The sequence below is a fragment of the Leuresthes tenuis genome, unplaced genomic scaffold (assembly GCF_036924035.1).
Source record: "Leuresthes tenuis unplaced genomic scaffold, fLeuTen1.0.hap1 SCAF_4, whole genome shotgun sequence".
NCBI lineage: Eukaryota > Metazoa > Chordata > Actinopteri > Atheriniformes > Atherinopsidae > Leuresthes > Leuresthes tenuis.
Window position 1 is genome coordinate 17,758,532 of NW_027325358.1, and position 13,081 is coordinate 17,771,612.

The 13,081-nt window shown below is 39.5% G+C and overlaps 1 protein-coding gene across 1 annotated transcript in view; it reads left to right on the plus strand.

Annotated features, from left to right (window-relative positions):
- Positions 1 to 13,081, plus strand: part of nr3c2 (nuclear receptor subfamily 3, group C, member 2) — a 75,151-nt gene that overhangs the window by 40,044 nt on the left and 22,026 nt on the right. Inside the window, exons 3-4 of the mRNA XM_072384892.1 lie at positions 534 to 661; positions 11,425 to 11,541. Of these exons, the coding sequence (XP_072240993.1) occupies positions 534 to 661; positions 11,425 to 11,541 (245 nt within the window). The remainder of the gene's footprint in view (positions 1 to 533; positions 662 to 11,424; positions 11,542 to 13,081) is intronic.

The following is a 13,081-nucleotide window of genomic DNA, read 5'->3' on the forward strand; positions in this document are numbered from 1 at the left end:
GGCAGAAAATGCAGCAGACTGTCATCAGTTCTGTTGCCTTGACTGTTGGTTGTGGTTGAGTAAATAGGAACAACATGCCATGCTTCTCACAGTACTGCGCTTTCAGTACTGATCTTTAAGGACTTTTGCTCTCTTGTGGTTTTTTGTTTTTTTTAGTCCAACTGTTTCTCCAGCAGTTTACGCATTTTATGGTGAGAAAGGGACAACTGGTTTGGATTCTACTTAGATCTGAAATCCTGAACTGTACCTATCTGCTTATTAGATTTAAATGATTTCCTCCATAATTCCGTCGGTGTCATCTGTGTAAGCCCACAGGAGCTATAAATCAGAGGATTACAAAGCTCTCGTCTCTTGGTCGGCAGGCATCTTTATGGCTCGCCACATCATGCTGCCGCCGTCTGTGGATTGTAAAAATGAGTTTCACAATGTGCATCAGTTACAAAGGAACAGTCAGCCTTGTATTTGTTGTTGACATTTGAAAATTGATTGTGAATTTATGTCCAGTCTGAAAATGATTGCGTGTGTCCTTTCAGCTCACCACTGAGACAACCTTCCTCAACAGCCAAAGTGTGCCTGGTATGTGGAGACGAGGCATCGGGATGTCACTACGGTGTGGTGACATGTGGAAGCTGCAAAGTCTTCTTCAAAAGAGCTGTCGAAGGTAAAGCATTACTGCATGCTCAAACAAGATAACTCCAATTAGGATTTTGTTGGGTCAGCTGAGGGAGCTAAAAATTGTTGGCTACACACAGAACTGCTCTGAGAGAAAAATGCTCACTTTACTCAATGAAACAGAAAACAAGACAAAATTGAAGTAACACTAGAGAATTTGGCTTTTTTTGTTGTTGTTGTTGCTCTTTGGGTCCCCCTCCAGTGGTGGGATGGAAAAACACTGCCATAAAAACTAATCTCCCTGCGAACCCTGCACATGTACAGCCATGTGCATGATTTTTTTTTTTTGTTGTCACGTCGAAGAGGCCACAAAAGCCCACAAAAATGTCAAGTGACTTGTAAAGCAAAACGATGTGGTGCGGGGCTAGAAATCAAAGTGGCGAACTGCAATTTATGAGCCCCTGGCCACTCCTGGGCAATCTCAGGCCCCGATATGTGCATAACAAAAGTTGATGTACTTCAAAATTAACCAGAAGCATGTAGTTTTAAGGTTCACAAACTTCTCTAGTGTTTCTTTAAGTCACACAATTATTAAAAGCAGAAGCTGCTTCGGCAGACTTTATCTGCTCATTTCAAAATTTTAATGATGAGATAACATATGCACTCATCATTGTTTTCATATTTGCGGCAACTCTTCTGATGTCCTTAGCATTGTGTTTGTTGTATTGTTTTCTTTTGGTTGAGTGCATTGAATTCTCATGGCCAGTGTACTTCTCTTTAACAGAGAATTTAAGATGGCACAAAATCATTTTGATTTACACATTTGTATAAGTGTATTCTTTGAGTAGTGTCCTTATAGGCAGTAGAAAGTGGTCAGAGCGAGATCAGTTTGAATAATCAGTGGAGACCTATTAGGAAGTGAGCCACAGATGAGGGAATTTTCATCATTGTAAAACAACTCAAACCTTGAAAATGTAATAGCTGTTTGAGTGAATGCTATTTATGGTGATTATACACATTTGCATCAGACAGTGGTTTTCTTTGTCACAGTTATCTTAACCGCAAAACTTCTGTGTTGCTACGTGCCAAAAACCAAATAACAATAAAACTCTTCAAACTGTAATTCCAATGCCACTAATAATTCTTTACACAGTACACAGAAGCAGGTCAGAAAATGGGAAATTCCCTGAGATTAAAATGGTGATTTACAATTATTTTTCAGAGTAGTTGAGTGTTTCAAGAAGGACCCAAAAATTTTTCTTTTGCTAGGTTGAATCAGTCACACAACTGCCATTGCTGTTTGCCATGAATTATTGCTTGATTGGAAGTCTTAATCAAATTACACTTGTGCAGCTGGATTTAGCAGTAAGGAAATTCTAATTTTAGCCAAGAAATACAATTTCTGAAGAGACATTTCTCTGAATTGCACCTATTCAGGAAAAGTGTTCTGATTTGATTTGAGTGAGGTAATAGCTGCGGTGCATCTGGAACTACAAAGCAGTGGACACGTTTTGAGGAAATTGCTGGTTACGTGTGAGGGTATTTCAAATTGGATTTGTGATACAGCAAGACACAATGTGACAGCTCATGCTGCTGCACCGCCGCACAAATGTTTCCATGTGACACTCTCTTTTCCAGTTGTGTCTGTGGTTTGATGAGGTTGATCCAACTGTGACCAAAAACAATTTCTCTGTTCCTCTGCAGTTTTAATTTCACAGAGTATCCTCATTTTTCCTAAAAGCATAACTAGATTTAGATTTTTGTTGTTCATTACGCTGCTTGTCATGCTTTATAATTCTTTTTTTTTTCTTCTTCTTCATCTACAGTGGTCCTCATTTTAGATTCTAGAAGTCATTCAAACAAACACGTTGTGGCAGGCAATAAAACAGCTAATTATTTTAAAGCGCTTTTTGGAAAACGTATTAATGAATAGCTCATGTCTCTTTTTTCTAATTCATACCACACCGTTGCACACATGCAACACACTACTGTTGAACCTTAGCGCTACATCTGCATATTTTTTTCCAAGATTCATTAAAATGAGGACAAGCATTGCATTTGTAGAGTGTGACCGAGCTGAGAAAAACATCAGAAAAAGGAAAAATAAAAAATCAGAAATTAGTGGGTAAGTCTCCACCAGCAGCCCGTTATGTTATATTTAGCTCAGGGAATAATCAGCCGCAGTCATAATGTGCTTTTCATGTTGTGCCTGTTGCCTGAGGCCTTGGCCTCAGTCAATTAAATGAGTGTTTGAATGCAAAACACACAGTTAAAGAGCCAGTTCAGACGAGGAGAAAATAGTCACTGCTAGCCTGCTATCAAGCCCTCAAGGTGTTCCATAGGAGGAATTGCTCTCATTCTCAATCTAATCATGGTCTAATTTGATGATATTTACACATTGTCATGACAGAGACGTGAAACCAGATTATGTGTCTGGGCTTATCAAATCAGACATGCCGTTGTTCTTGCTTCAAGCCTGCCTGGCAGAAAGAGTGTAGAAGATGTGCAAGATCTGACTTTGAGTGATAGTGTTAGTCAGGTGAGGCAACGGACAGCGCTCACATCTGTGTAACTATGATATCAAAACCAGATTTGTCTTCAATATTTCTATTGAGAAGACTCACTTTTTGTGAGTCAGTGCTCGTTCTTTATTCCTGCTAAATGCTAGTTTTCTTTTAAGTTCACAAGCATTATTATTATCTTTTTTTTTGCTGTATTCAAAACTAAGCAACTGCCACAGTGCAGGCTATGACAGCAGCCCATGCATTGTTGTGATATCAACAGTGTTGCATGCGAGCCATTACCTCACATGACCTCTCTGCAGCTGCTGCTGAGGTGGAAAGAGAGAGGAAAGGCGAAGCGAAGCAAAGGATGAAAATAGTGCGAGAAGGATTTTGCAAAGTGAAGTGAGGTAGAGGACAGTGAAACAGATACAGCGAGGGAGGAGGGGAGGAAGGACAAAGAAAAAGTCAGACACAGACAGACAGATAAAGAGAGGAGGAGCCGAGAGAGGGAGTAAGTAACAAGGAGAGGGATGGAAAAGCGATGTGTCAGCAGTGAGCGCCGGAGAGGTGTATGTTAGGACGTGAGGAGACGTTCTACTCCTCCCCTCTCCAAGTACTTCCTCCTTCTTCTCCTTCTCTTTTTTCTCAAAGTTACAAAACTTCGACTTGGCATGGGGGCTACGAAAGAAGACAGTGGAGAGTGGGCATCTGTACAAGGGGAATAATCCAGCCCGTGTTTAATTTCTTTTGGCACAGCCTGCCTCAGGGGACACAACTTTTTAGATAGACGACTAACTGGCTCGTGGCCCATTACTACAGAGCCGGTTAGCATTCTGCAGTCAGCAACAATTCAGATGAAATTATCTGATTTTACACACTTTTGTTCCTCCTTTACCCCGATCAGACAAGTTGCTCTTTGGTAGCTGTTGTTTATTTCTAAATTACTGGACCTTGGCACATTTCTTTGAAGTCTTTATTTTTTATTTATATCCAGACCATCTGTTTGGAATATCTATTGGCCACCTGGGTGTTTTACTGTCCAAATCTGTTCTCTTACCGTCCTTCTCCAAAGGACAAATATTCTCTCCCCTTGATTTTGGTTCGCAACCAAAAGGTACCACCAACTGATTGATGTACATTTTTTAACCAGAGCCCCATTAAATATACTGTATATATTGTAACAATGACCAGGCTTTTTTTACTTTTTGTTTTTTTACCTAAACTATAGAAGTAAGTTGGCATTTATATAAAACAGGTTTATATGAGAGGCTTATCTTATCTTTCTACTGTTTGATAGGTGGAGCTGGTTATATTTTAGCTTTAGCAGATTTATAAGTCTGATCTTGATCTGCCTCTGTTTGCTGTTAAAGCCGGAGAAATTAAATCTAGTCTCTTTTTTTCATGGTCCTGATTTGGTTTGGGTAAAGATCATGACTTTCACTACATTTACTGCTTGTCACTCATCAGAAATGATCATTCTCTAAAACCCCAATTCCAAATAGGCTGGGGTGCTGTGTTAGAATAACAAAACTTGTCCTTGTTGTGGACGGTACCCTCCTCTGCCTGTGAGTTTGAGGGTTCTACGCTGTATTTTAGCTGTTCCTAGAACTGCGCTCTTCTTGGCAGAGATCTGATTTGTTCCTCTGCTCTGTTGGGATCATTCTCCCAGTTTCAGGGTCACAGCTCCAATCCAGCTTCACTTAACTCTAGCACCACTGCTGCCCTCACTTCCTTCATCTTTTCAGCTTCCTTCCTCAGCCCTTAATATTTTCCGAGCTTCATACATACATATCCATAAATTTATACCCACATTTTACTATTTCATGAGTCTTAAAAAAGTTGGGACAGGCACATGTGTAGCGTGCCCCTCTTCTTTAACAACAGTCTGTAAATGTCTGGGAACTGAAGACCGGTTGTTGAACCTTTGGAAGAGGAATGTTATCCCCAGACTTAGGATTCCAGCGCTCAACAGTCCTGGGTCTGGACTGCAGGTGATCAGTCCAACATCTGACTCTTCTACTATGAAACCATGCTGTTGTTATAGATGCAGGGTTTAGCATTGTCTTGTTGAAATATGAAACATTGTCTCTAAAAATGGGAGCGTATATATTGCTCTGAAATCTATGTATATCTTTTCAAAGGTGGCTTCTTCTTTGCTTGACTGAGCTTTAGCCTGCATGCGTGGAAGGCACAATGAGCTTTGTTCACAGACAATGGTTTTTGGAGGTGTTCCTTAGCTGATGCAGTGATTTCCACGACAGCTAGATATCTTGTTTTTAATGCAGTGATGCCTGAGGACCTGAAGACTACAGGCATCCTATTTAGATTTTCAGACGGTCTAATTCCCAGTTTCTTTGGACCACATGTTGAAATGTCCTTGGGCAAGACTCTGAGTCCCATGTTGCCTCCAATATGTCCATCAGTTTGTGTAATTGTGTGTCATAGATAAAAAGCACTACATAGCCTGTAACACTATAGACTAAGGAGTGCTGCATGAGTGTGTATATGAATGTGTGAGTGTGAGTTGTTGAGTAAAAACGCTTTGGGTGGTTAACTAGACTAGAACAGTGTAAAACTCTTTTTTTATGCACTGATATGACACTATATCCTTATGATATTATTAGGCTCTGTCACTCTAGGGTGCTCTTTTTAGACGTAAACATAATACTGATCTGTTGTAAATGAACCAAGTGAGCAAATTAGTTAATTTGTTCCTCAAGTTGTTCCTTTACAGTACCACTTACTTTTCCAACTTTTTGTTGACCATGTCACATTTTTTTAAGATGTATTGCTGCCATCAAATTCAAGATGCACAAAATATTTGTCACGAAATAGAAAAATGTCTCACTTTCAACATTTGATACGTTCTCTGTTTTCAGTTGTGAATGAAATGTTGATTACCTGATTTGCAAATAGTCGCATTACACAGTGTCCCGACTTTTTATGGAACTGGAGTCCATTAGAGATTTTAAATGCTCTTTTTTACACAGCTGCTGCTAAAAGTCACATGTTTTCACATGTCACACAACTCTCAAGGTGGCAATGGCAGCTCTCACCAACAATCTGTTGTGTTGTTTTTTTAAAGGACAGTTTTATTGCATTACAGACTCAACACTTCCTGTTTCAGATTATGAGCCCTCTAATGTTTTTTTTACTTAGACACAGAGCCTTAAATTCGTCAGAGGGTTTTTTATTATTGACGTTTGCAGGTGAGATATTCATTGCGAAAGATCCGGACTAGTTTTGTAAACCGTATTTTAAAACCATGTGTACAAGACAATATCTTCGACAGAGAGAGCACAATATTTGGAAGACTGCTATGATTTTGAAGGGCTGTTTTTTTTTCCCTCCTGTGTCTTCAGCTGTTTGTGTAAGCCATGTCTCTGGCTATTATCAAAGACCTGGCACTTAATCCGACTACTGGTCTTTATTTTAAAAGATACGATGAATATTGATTAAGTTGCTGAGTGCTGTCTGGCAGCGGGTTTTGTCAAAATGCCCTAAAATGATTCTGCAAGCATTCATAACACAATTAGTTCCTACAAAGAAACATTCCTCCTTCTCCTCTGATCGTCACTACGTGCTATCTGGCTGTTATCTACGCTATGACAGTACAGTGTTAGATTTGATATGTTTTTGCATTGTACACAAATAAAGAAGATTGATAATAATTTCTGTGGAACTTACAAGTTTGGGAATTATCGTGCCATAGCTGATTTTGTTGTCTCACAAACATGCAACAATTTTAATGAAATACATGCACTGCACAGGCAGCTCTGTGTCAGGATGTAGAACGGGTAGTTTACCAATCACAGGGGCCTTAGATTCGATGCATGGCTCCTGCAGTCTGCATGCCTAAATGTTCCCAGGCAACAAACTAAACTTAAACTTAAGTTGATCTTAATGTAAAATTGGTGTGTAAATGTGTGACAGAAAAAATAGGTCACAAGTGTAAGATATAAATGCACGAATCCCGAATATTTTGTGTCAAGTACTTTGAGTGGTCAATCAGACGGCAAAAGTGCTACGTTACCCACACACTACAATCATTTCCATTTATTTAAACATTTATCCTCTATCCATTCAAATGTGCCTATCTCCTGCATCCACTCTACTAAAGACAAGTTTGTTGATACAAGACAGCTGCACTCAATAAACGACTCCATGTGGAGCACATTTTAGGAGCTCATTGCCAGCTTATTATTCACATGTCATCAGTGGCTTAGCATGTCTGCTCTTCGTAATAATATTATATCCTGCTTTTAGCTGCTTTTTCTGGTCTCGTTTTAATTTTAAAGGTTATCATTAGACTTGAAACAAGTTTGTTATGACCTTCATTATCATCTGTGATCTGACTGTGTCTTGGTTTGCTGGATGCTTGTGTTAGTCTGAAAATCTCCTCCTTATCCTTGGCCCTGTGGAAAAGGTTGTCTGAGGACACTTGTACAGTTCCTGTATGGATTGGCAGCTCTGCTGTCCAATCACATGTTTTTCAACTCAGGCTGGGGAAGTTAAGGCCTCCCTACAGTGCCTAAGTGCTTCAGGTTGTGTGTGCACGAGGCTCATGTAACAACAGCTGGAGACAAGCCATTTAACAGAGTTTTCCGGAACCCAGCTCTGACTTGACTCACAGCAGACATCCTTTGATCAAAAACCGTATGCAACAAGTAAACACAGTCACGGGCTCCAAACAGTAGATAAATCTGCAGGGCTTACTTTAAGTTTGTACTGTATGTATATCACCCACATTACTAAGTACTTAGGCTGGGGAATACTGAGGAAGGGTTTCCTTATATATACATATATGTATATATCAAAAATAGCACCCCTAACACTTTTACACTTGCCCACACGTTTAAGTGATGGCTCCAATATTTTTTCTTTTCTTTCAAAGAAAAAGTCAAATAAACCTTCATAAAGAAGAAGATGGAGATGACAAAATAAAATTTTTTTGATGAATGACTCCAGCAGGATATCACTACTTAAGTGGTTTTACATTATTTCTATTCAATGACAAAACACATAACCTATTGACATTTTTTCGCAGTAAACAGTACATTTTCCCTGCGATTAACATGTACACTGCATGTTTGATGCACTGCTGATGATATAACTTGCGCTACTTCCTCCATGCCTTTAGTTCCTCTGGCCTGAGCTGACCTCATGTCTCTCCAGAGGATACAATCTGACCTCCATCTCTTCCTGCTCCCTGGTGATACCTTTGTTCTTTGACATCAATGTGGGTTACACCTTTTGTGTTCAACCAAATAAGGAACGCCAATCTGATGGGCTTTATCAGTGTCTTTACCGGTGATAGTTTTTTTTAACGATACAATGTCATGACATAACATTATGATGTGCTGCAAAGATGCATATCACTCTCGTTCTGCCCATACAGAAATTCCATAAAGTATCTGCAGAATAGAGAAGAATTGCTCAGATTATATTGTTCAAAATAAAGGTTTCTTTCAGAGAGGCATCAGTAGGTAGTAAACTGCTTTCAAGACAGCTTTAATAAGAAAGGAGTTATGGTGATTACACAGCATAATGTGTTGTGAAACTATTGTCGGAAAGCAGTTCACAGTTGCCTGTCCTCTAGGATTGATTTAATTTAAAAAAAGGTGTATCTTTAAGGTAACATCTTTACATGGAACTATATTAGGCTCAATGCCACATGCTCTTTGGAAAAGCCATCTCTGTCGGTACGTTACATATTTTTTGTACATCACACTGAGGCCTGAATGGTGAGTAGAAGCAAAATGCACAGTTCAAACGCTGGGGCGAGGAGGAAAATGCTAGCACATATGAAGAAGACATTAGTAAACAAAATAACTGCTTCTATTTACATCCTAAATAAACTTCTGAAACTTCTTTTTACGATGATCCCGACAAGGAAACATAATTGTGTAGAACTCCATCCAACAAGGCTGTTTGTGTGACATCCAAAGACTTGAAGTGGCGGCGCCTCAGCAAGGCAGTGATTTGCATACTGCTGGACTAGTGCTAGCATCTCTGAGAGGCCTGTAATTTCCAGCTGAATAAACTAAGATGAATAATGATGACAGAGTGAACCAAATACTATGAGAGTGGATAATGAAATGACATTAATTCATGAGCAAAAAAAAATCCAGTTCATATTCCATCTCATGTGAACACTGCCAGCGTGCAACTACAAAAAAGAATTTGTGACCACTGCCAAATGTCTTCCAGAGTCACAATAGAGTTATTGTTTCTTTTTTCTTTTCTTTCTTATGTGTTTTAACAAATGGGGGCGCTGACGACTTGTGTGTCGTGGCTGTTTACAGATAATAGCGGTCTTCTCCGTGGAAAGCATATGTATAGTATCTGCTCCTGTGACCAAAGGGCCACAGGCCAGATTACTCTTGTTAAAGTGGGGTCTCCACGGGATATGCTATTTCCTTTTCAGATGAACGTTCTCATAACTGATGCATGCTAGAGCTGACAGACAACAGAGATTACTCAGCAGGTTGTTGCCAGATTGTGAGATCATTAGCTAAAAGTAGATGTGTGGGGACTCCATGAAAGAAATCTTTGTTTTTCTGTGTACAGTTTTGATAAGGTGTAAAATCGTATCAGCACAGTTTCTACAAAGATCTAACCTTTACTGCAGCATCAACTTTGACATTTTGGCCAATATCGAATGTTTTCCAATTTTTTTTTTTTAGAAAATGCACAGAAACATACCTAAAAATATCTAAATTCAGGTAATAGAGTAACTGTTGTAACTGTAAGACATTAAAGAATATTGTTTTGTTAATTGTTCCAAGACAAGACTGAAAAAGTAACAATCATCTGCAAGCCTACCACTTGATGGGATGATAAGCAAATGCATATATTCAGAGGTAAACATGCTGTGTGAGTGCATGCAAACACAGTGCATAAATAAACAAATTCTGTCCCTCTCAGATACACCCACTGTCACACGTATACATCGCACCACAGAACGACTTTCAGAAAGTGTATTTCACTCTGACAATTATTAACAAGATTCACAGCATTGAGAAAAGCAGTTGACAGGAAAGCTCTGGAGTTTTCAGAATCGCCATTTGGTCTGGCCTATCCAAACGCAAGTGTGTGTTTGTGTGTGCGCAGAGGGGGTGGGGAAGGGGATGGCTGCGTTGTGTTTCCTGTGTCGCAGTTTACTGTTTTTTAGAGCAAGAAAAATGGGCTTATGTAACGGTCATGTGATTTAGCCAGAAATAGTGGTGGGGCTACAGCTGCTGCCTCTCCTCCTGCAGCTCGGTTCCTTGGCTTTTGGCAGCAGCCAGACAGACTCACTGCGCACTAGTCCTGCTAGCTCAGAAAACAACTTCTGCTCAGTCACACGCTCAACCACAAATTCTGTACTGAACATGTAGCAAATGATAATGCATAGAATTTACTTGTTGGAGAAAACTGCGTGTAAACAAACGTGCACTCATACATGTACGGAAAATATTGACACGCAGTCAGTGCTAGAGTGAAAAATCAAATGTGCAGGAAGATACAGATTATTGTGCACTGACTTGCAAACATTCGAATGTTCACAAGCATATACGCTTTTGTAAAATATGATATTAACACAAAATTTTAAACTTAGTCCCTTAGAGAAGTAGGTCTTGCATTGAGGTCACAGGGGTCACACTGTGCAACTCCATCTGGGCCGAATTGTGATTTCCATATGTTTGTATATTATTCATGGAGCAGTGTTGTCTGTATGTGTGTGTGTGTGTGTGTGTGTGTGTGTGTATGTGTGCACATGAGAGTGATGGAGTAAATGACTGTGTGTGAGCATGAGCCTATCTGTGTGTGGGCGTACAGTGCTGAGAGGCTGGTGGACGTGTGGAAAAGGAGGGATGGAGATGCAGTCGTAGAGAAGGAGAGGAGTGGAGGAGGAGGAGGAAGAGGAGGAGGGAAACTGTACAGTGAAAAGCTAGTGGAGCGGAAGGAACCTCTCTGAAATGGGAGATCATTGGCTTTAGCTAGGGGCTAGGCAGGAGGCAGGAGGGATTCTCACCATGTTAGCATCACTGTCAGGAATAGTCAGGCTGCAGCCAGTGTCCTGGTTCCACCAATTCCCTCATGCTATTTATTGTATAATACACTAGTAGTCACACATTGTCATGGTTGAGAGCAAAATAATTACTATTATAGTAATTTCCACCCACACAATCGCAAAACTTTGATCTTTTCAGCTTTTATTTCCAAATCCTCTCTTCTACATGCCTTTAAAATGACGCCACTTGTTCTGTGTCATGCAGCATGTGTGGTCATCATTGAACTAACGTGGCTTCTTGTCCTCCTACAGGTCAGCACAACTACCTGTGTGCTGGGAGAAATGACTGTATCATTGACAAGATCCGAAGGAAAAACTGTCCAGCATGTCGTGTACGGAAGTGTCTGCAGGCTGGGATGAACCTTGGAGGTGAGGAGTCACCACCTCATTCCAAATTTGCCCTGTTACATGTCTCCAAAGTTGCTTTTGAGTTTGTCTCAATCAGCTTATAAGAAATGATAAATATGAAAAAAAGGACTAGTTATGATCCATATAGACCCAGGGAAGCTCAGTCATAGGATGTTAATGTACATAGTATATATGAGTATATACTACTCTACACTAAGGGTAGCTCTACAGTACTATAAATGATGTCTTCTGATTAAGCCTGAAGACAACTTTGAGTGTTGTGATAAGAAATAAACGATGACACTAATTGAGAGGGATTCATGGAAAGTGTGTGTTAATGTATGTGTGTATAAAAATACATAGCAAGTATTTAAAAAACTCAGGGAAATTCAGCACTGTGCTCACTTTTTATGTCAAAATGTCATCAACTATGTGGGTCATTTTATATAACATGTGCTTTGTACTAGTTAAATGTTAAGAAGAAGCTTTACTTTAGATATTGACATTCATCTGCCAAAGAATTAAGAAACTGCCCACAATGTCGAAGGACTTTTTGGACAGATTCATGTTTTTTGGGGGGGATTTTGGGGGTAGAAGCCTTATTCTCTGATTTGATGTCAACAATAAGAGTATAGTAGTGAAATTAACTGCTCAAAATATGACTAAATATTTTAGTGCTAAGGAAGAGTGATATTTTGCTGGCATTCGTCTCAAGGCCAGTCGTTTTCTATGCTAAGTTTATCCTGTCCAATCAATTATAAAAACAAATAAATGAGTCTAGATTCAGATAATTAATGCCACAGATGTTTTCAAATAGAAAATCTTTGGATTTTTAAACCTTCGCCCTATTTCTGCTTGTGTTTGGGTGGAGGTTTTTATGGAGGTTTTTATCGTCAAGCTCACAAAAAAATCATGAGGGGCGACTGATAAACAGCTGTGATGGACAGCTTTTTCTGCTTTTTCTGCAATGTGAAATTTGTGAAGGGTAACTCTTTCATGCAGAGTTTGACTTGCTTGTATATATTTCAGACAACACACTAATGCAAAATTGGTCAATTATTGATCAGCTAATAGAAATGGTGATGAGTGATGAAACATAATCAATGGGTTTCTCTCTCAAAAAGTGCCTCCTGAAATGCTATGTATAAATGGCCGCTTGAAAGCAGCGTCTGAAGCAGTATAGCACAGCAAGAGAACAGGTGCAACATTATCACCTTAAGTAGATCACTTGTTGTCACAGTCAGTCACAAAAAACACTGTCATTGTCATTGTATCATATTGATATATGGGATTATGAGAGTCCCACCAGTAATCGTTTGGTTTTCCTCCTTCAAAAACTGCCACAAAGGAATATTTTCAAACCTGACAATCTACCACGTGTGAATGTACAAACACACTTGGAGAACAGCAGATAATTATTAACTTGAGCATATTAAACACATGACTTGGAGTAAACATCTCTCGATCTAAGTGCTATGTGGTGTTGGAAAGCAGCAGATGACCATGAGTCACGAATAAAAGCTTGAGGTCGCTGATGAATGTGGCTGTATTTTTAGTACTT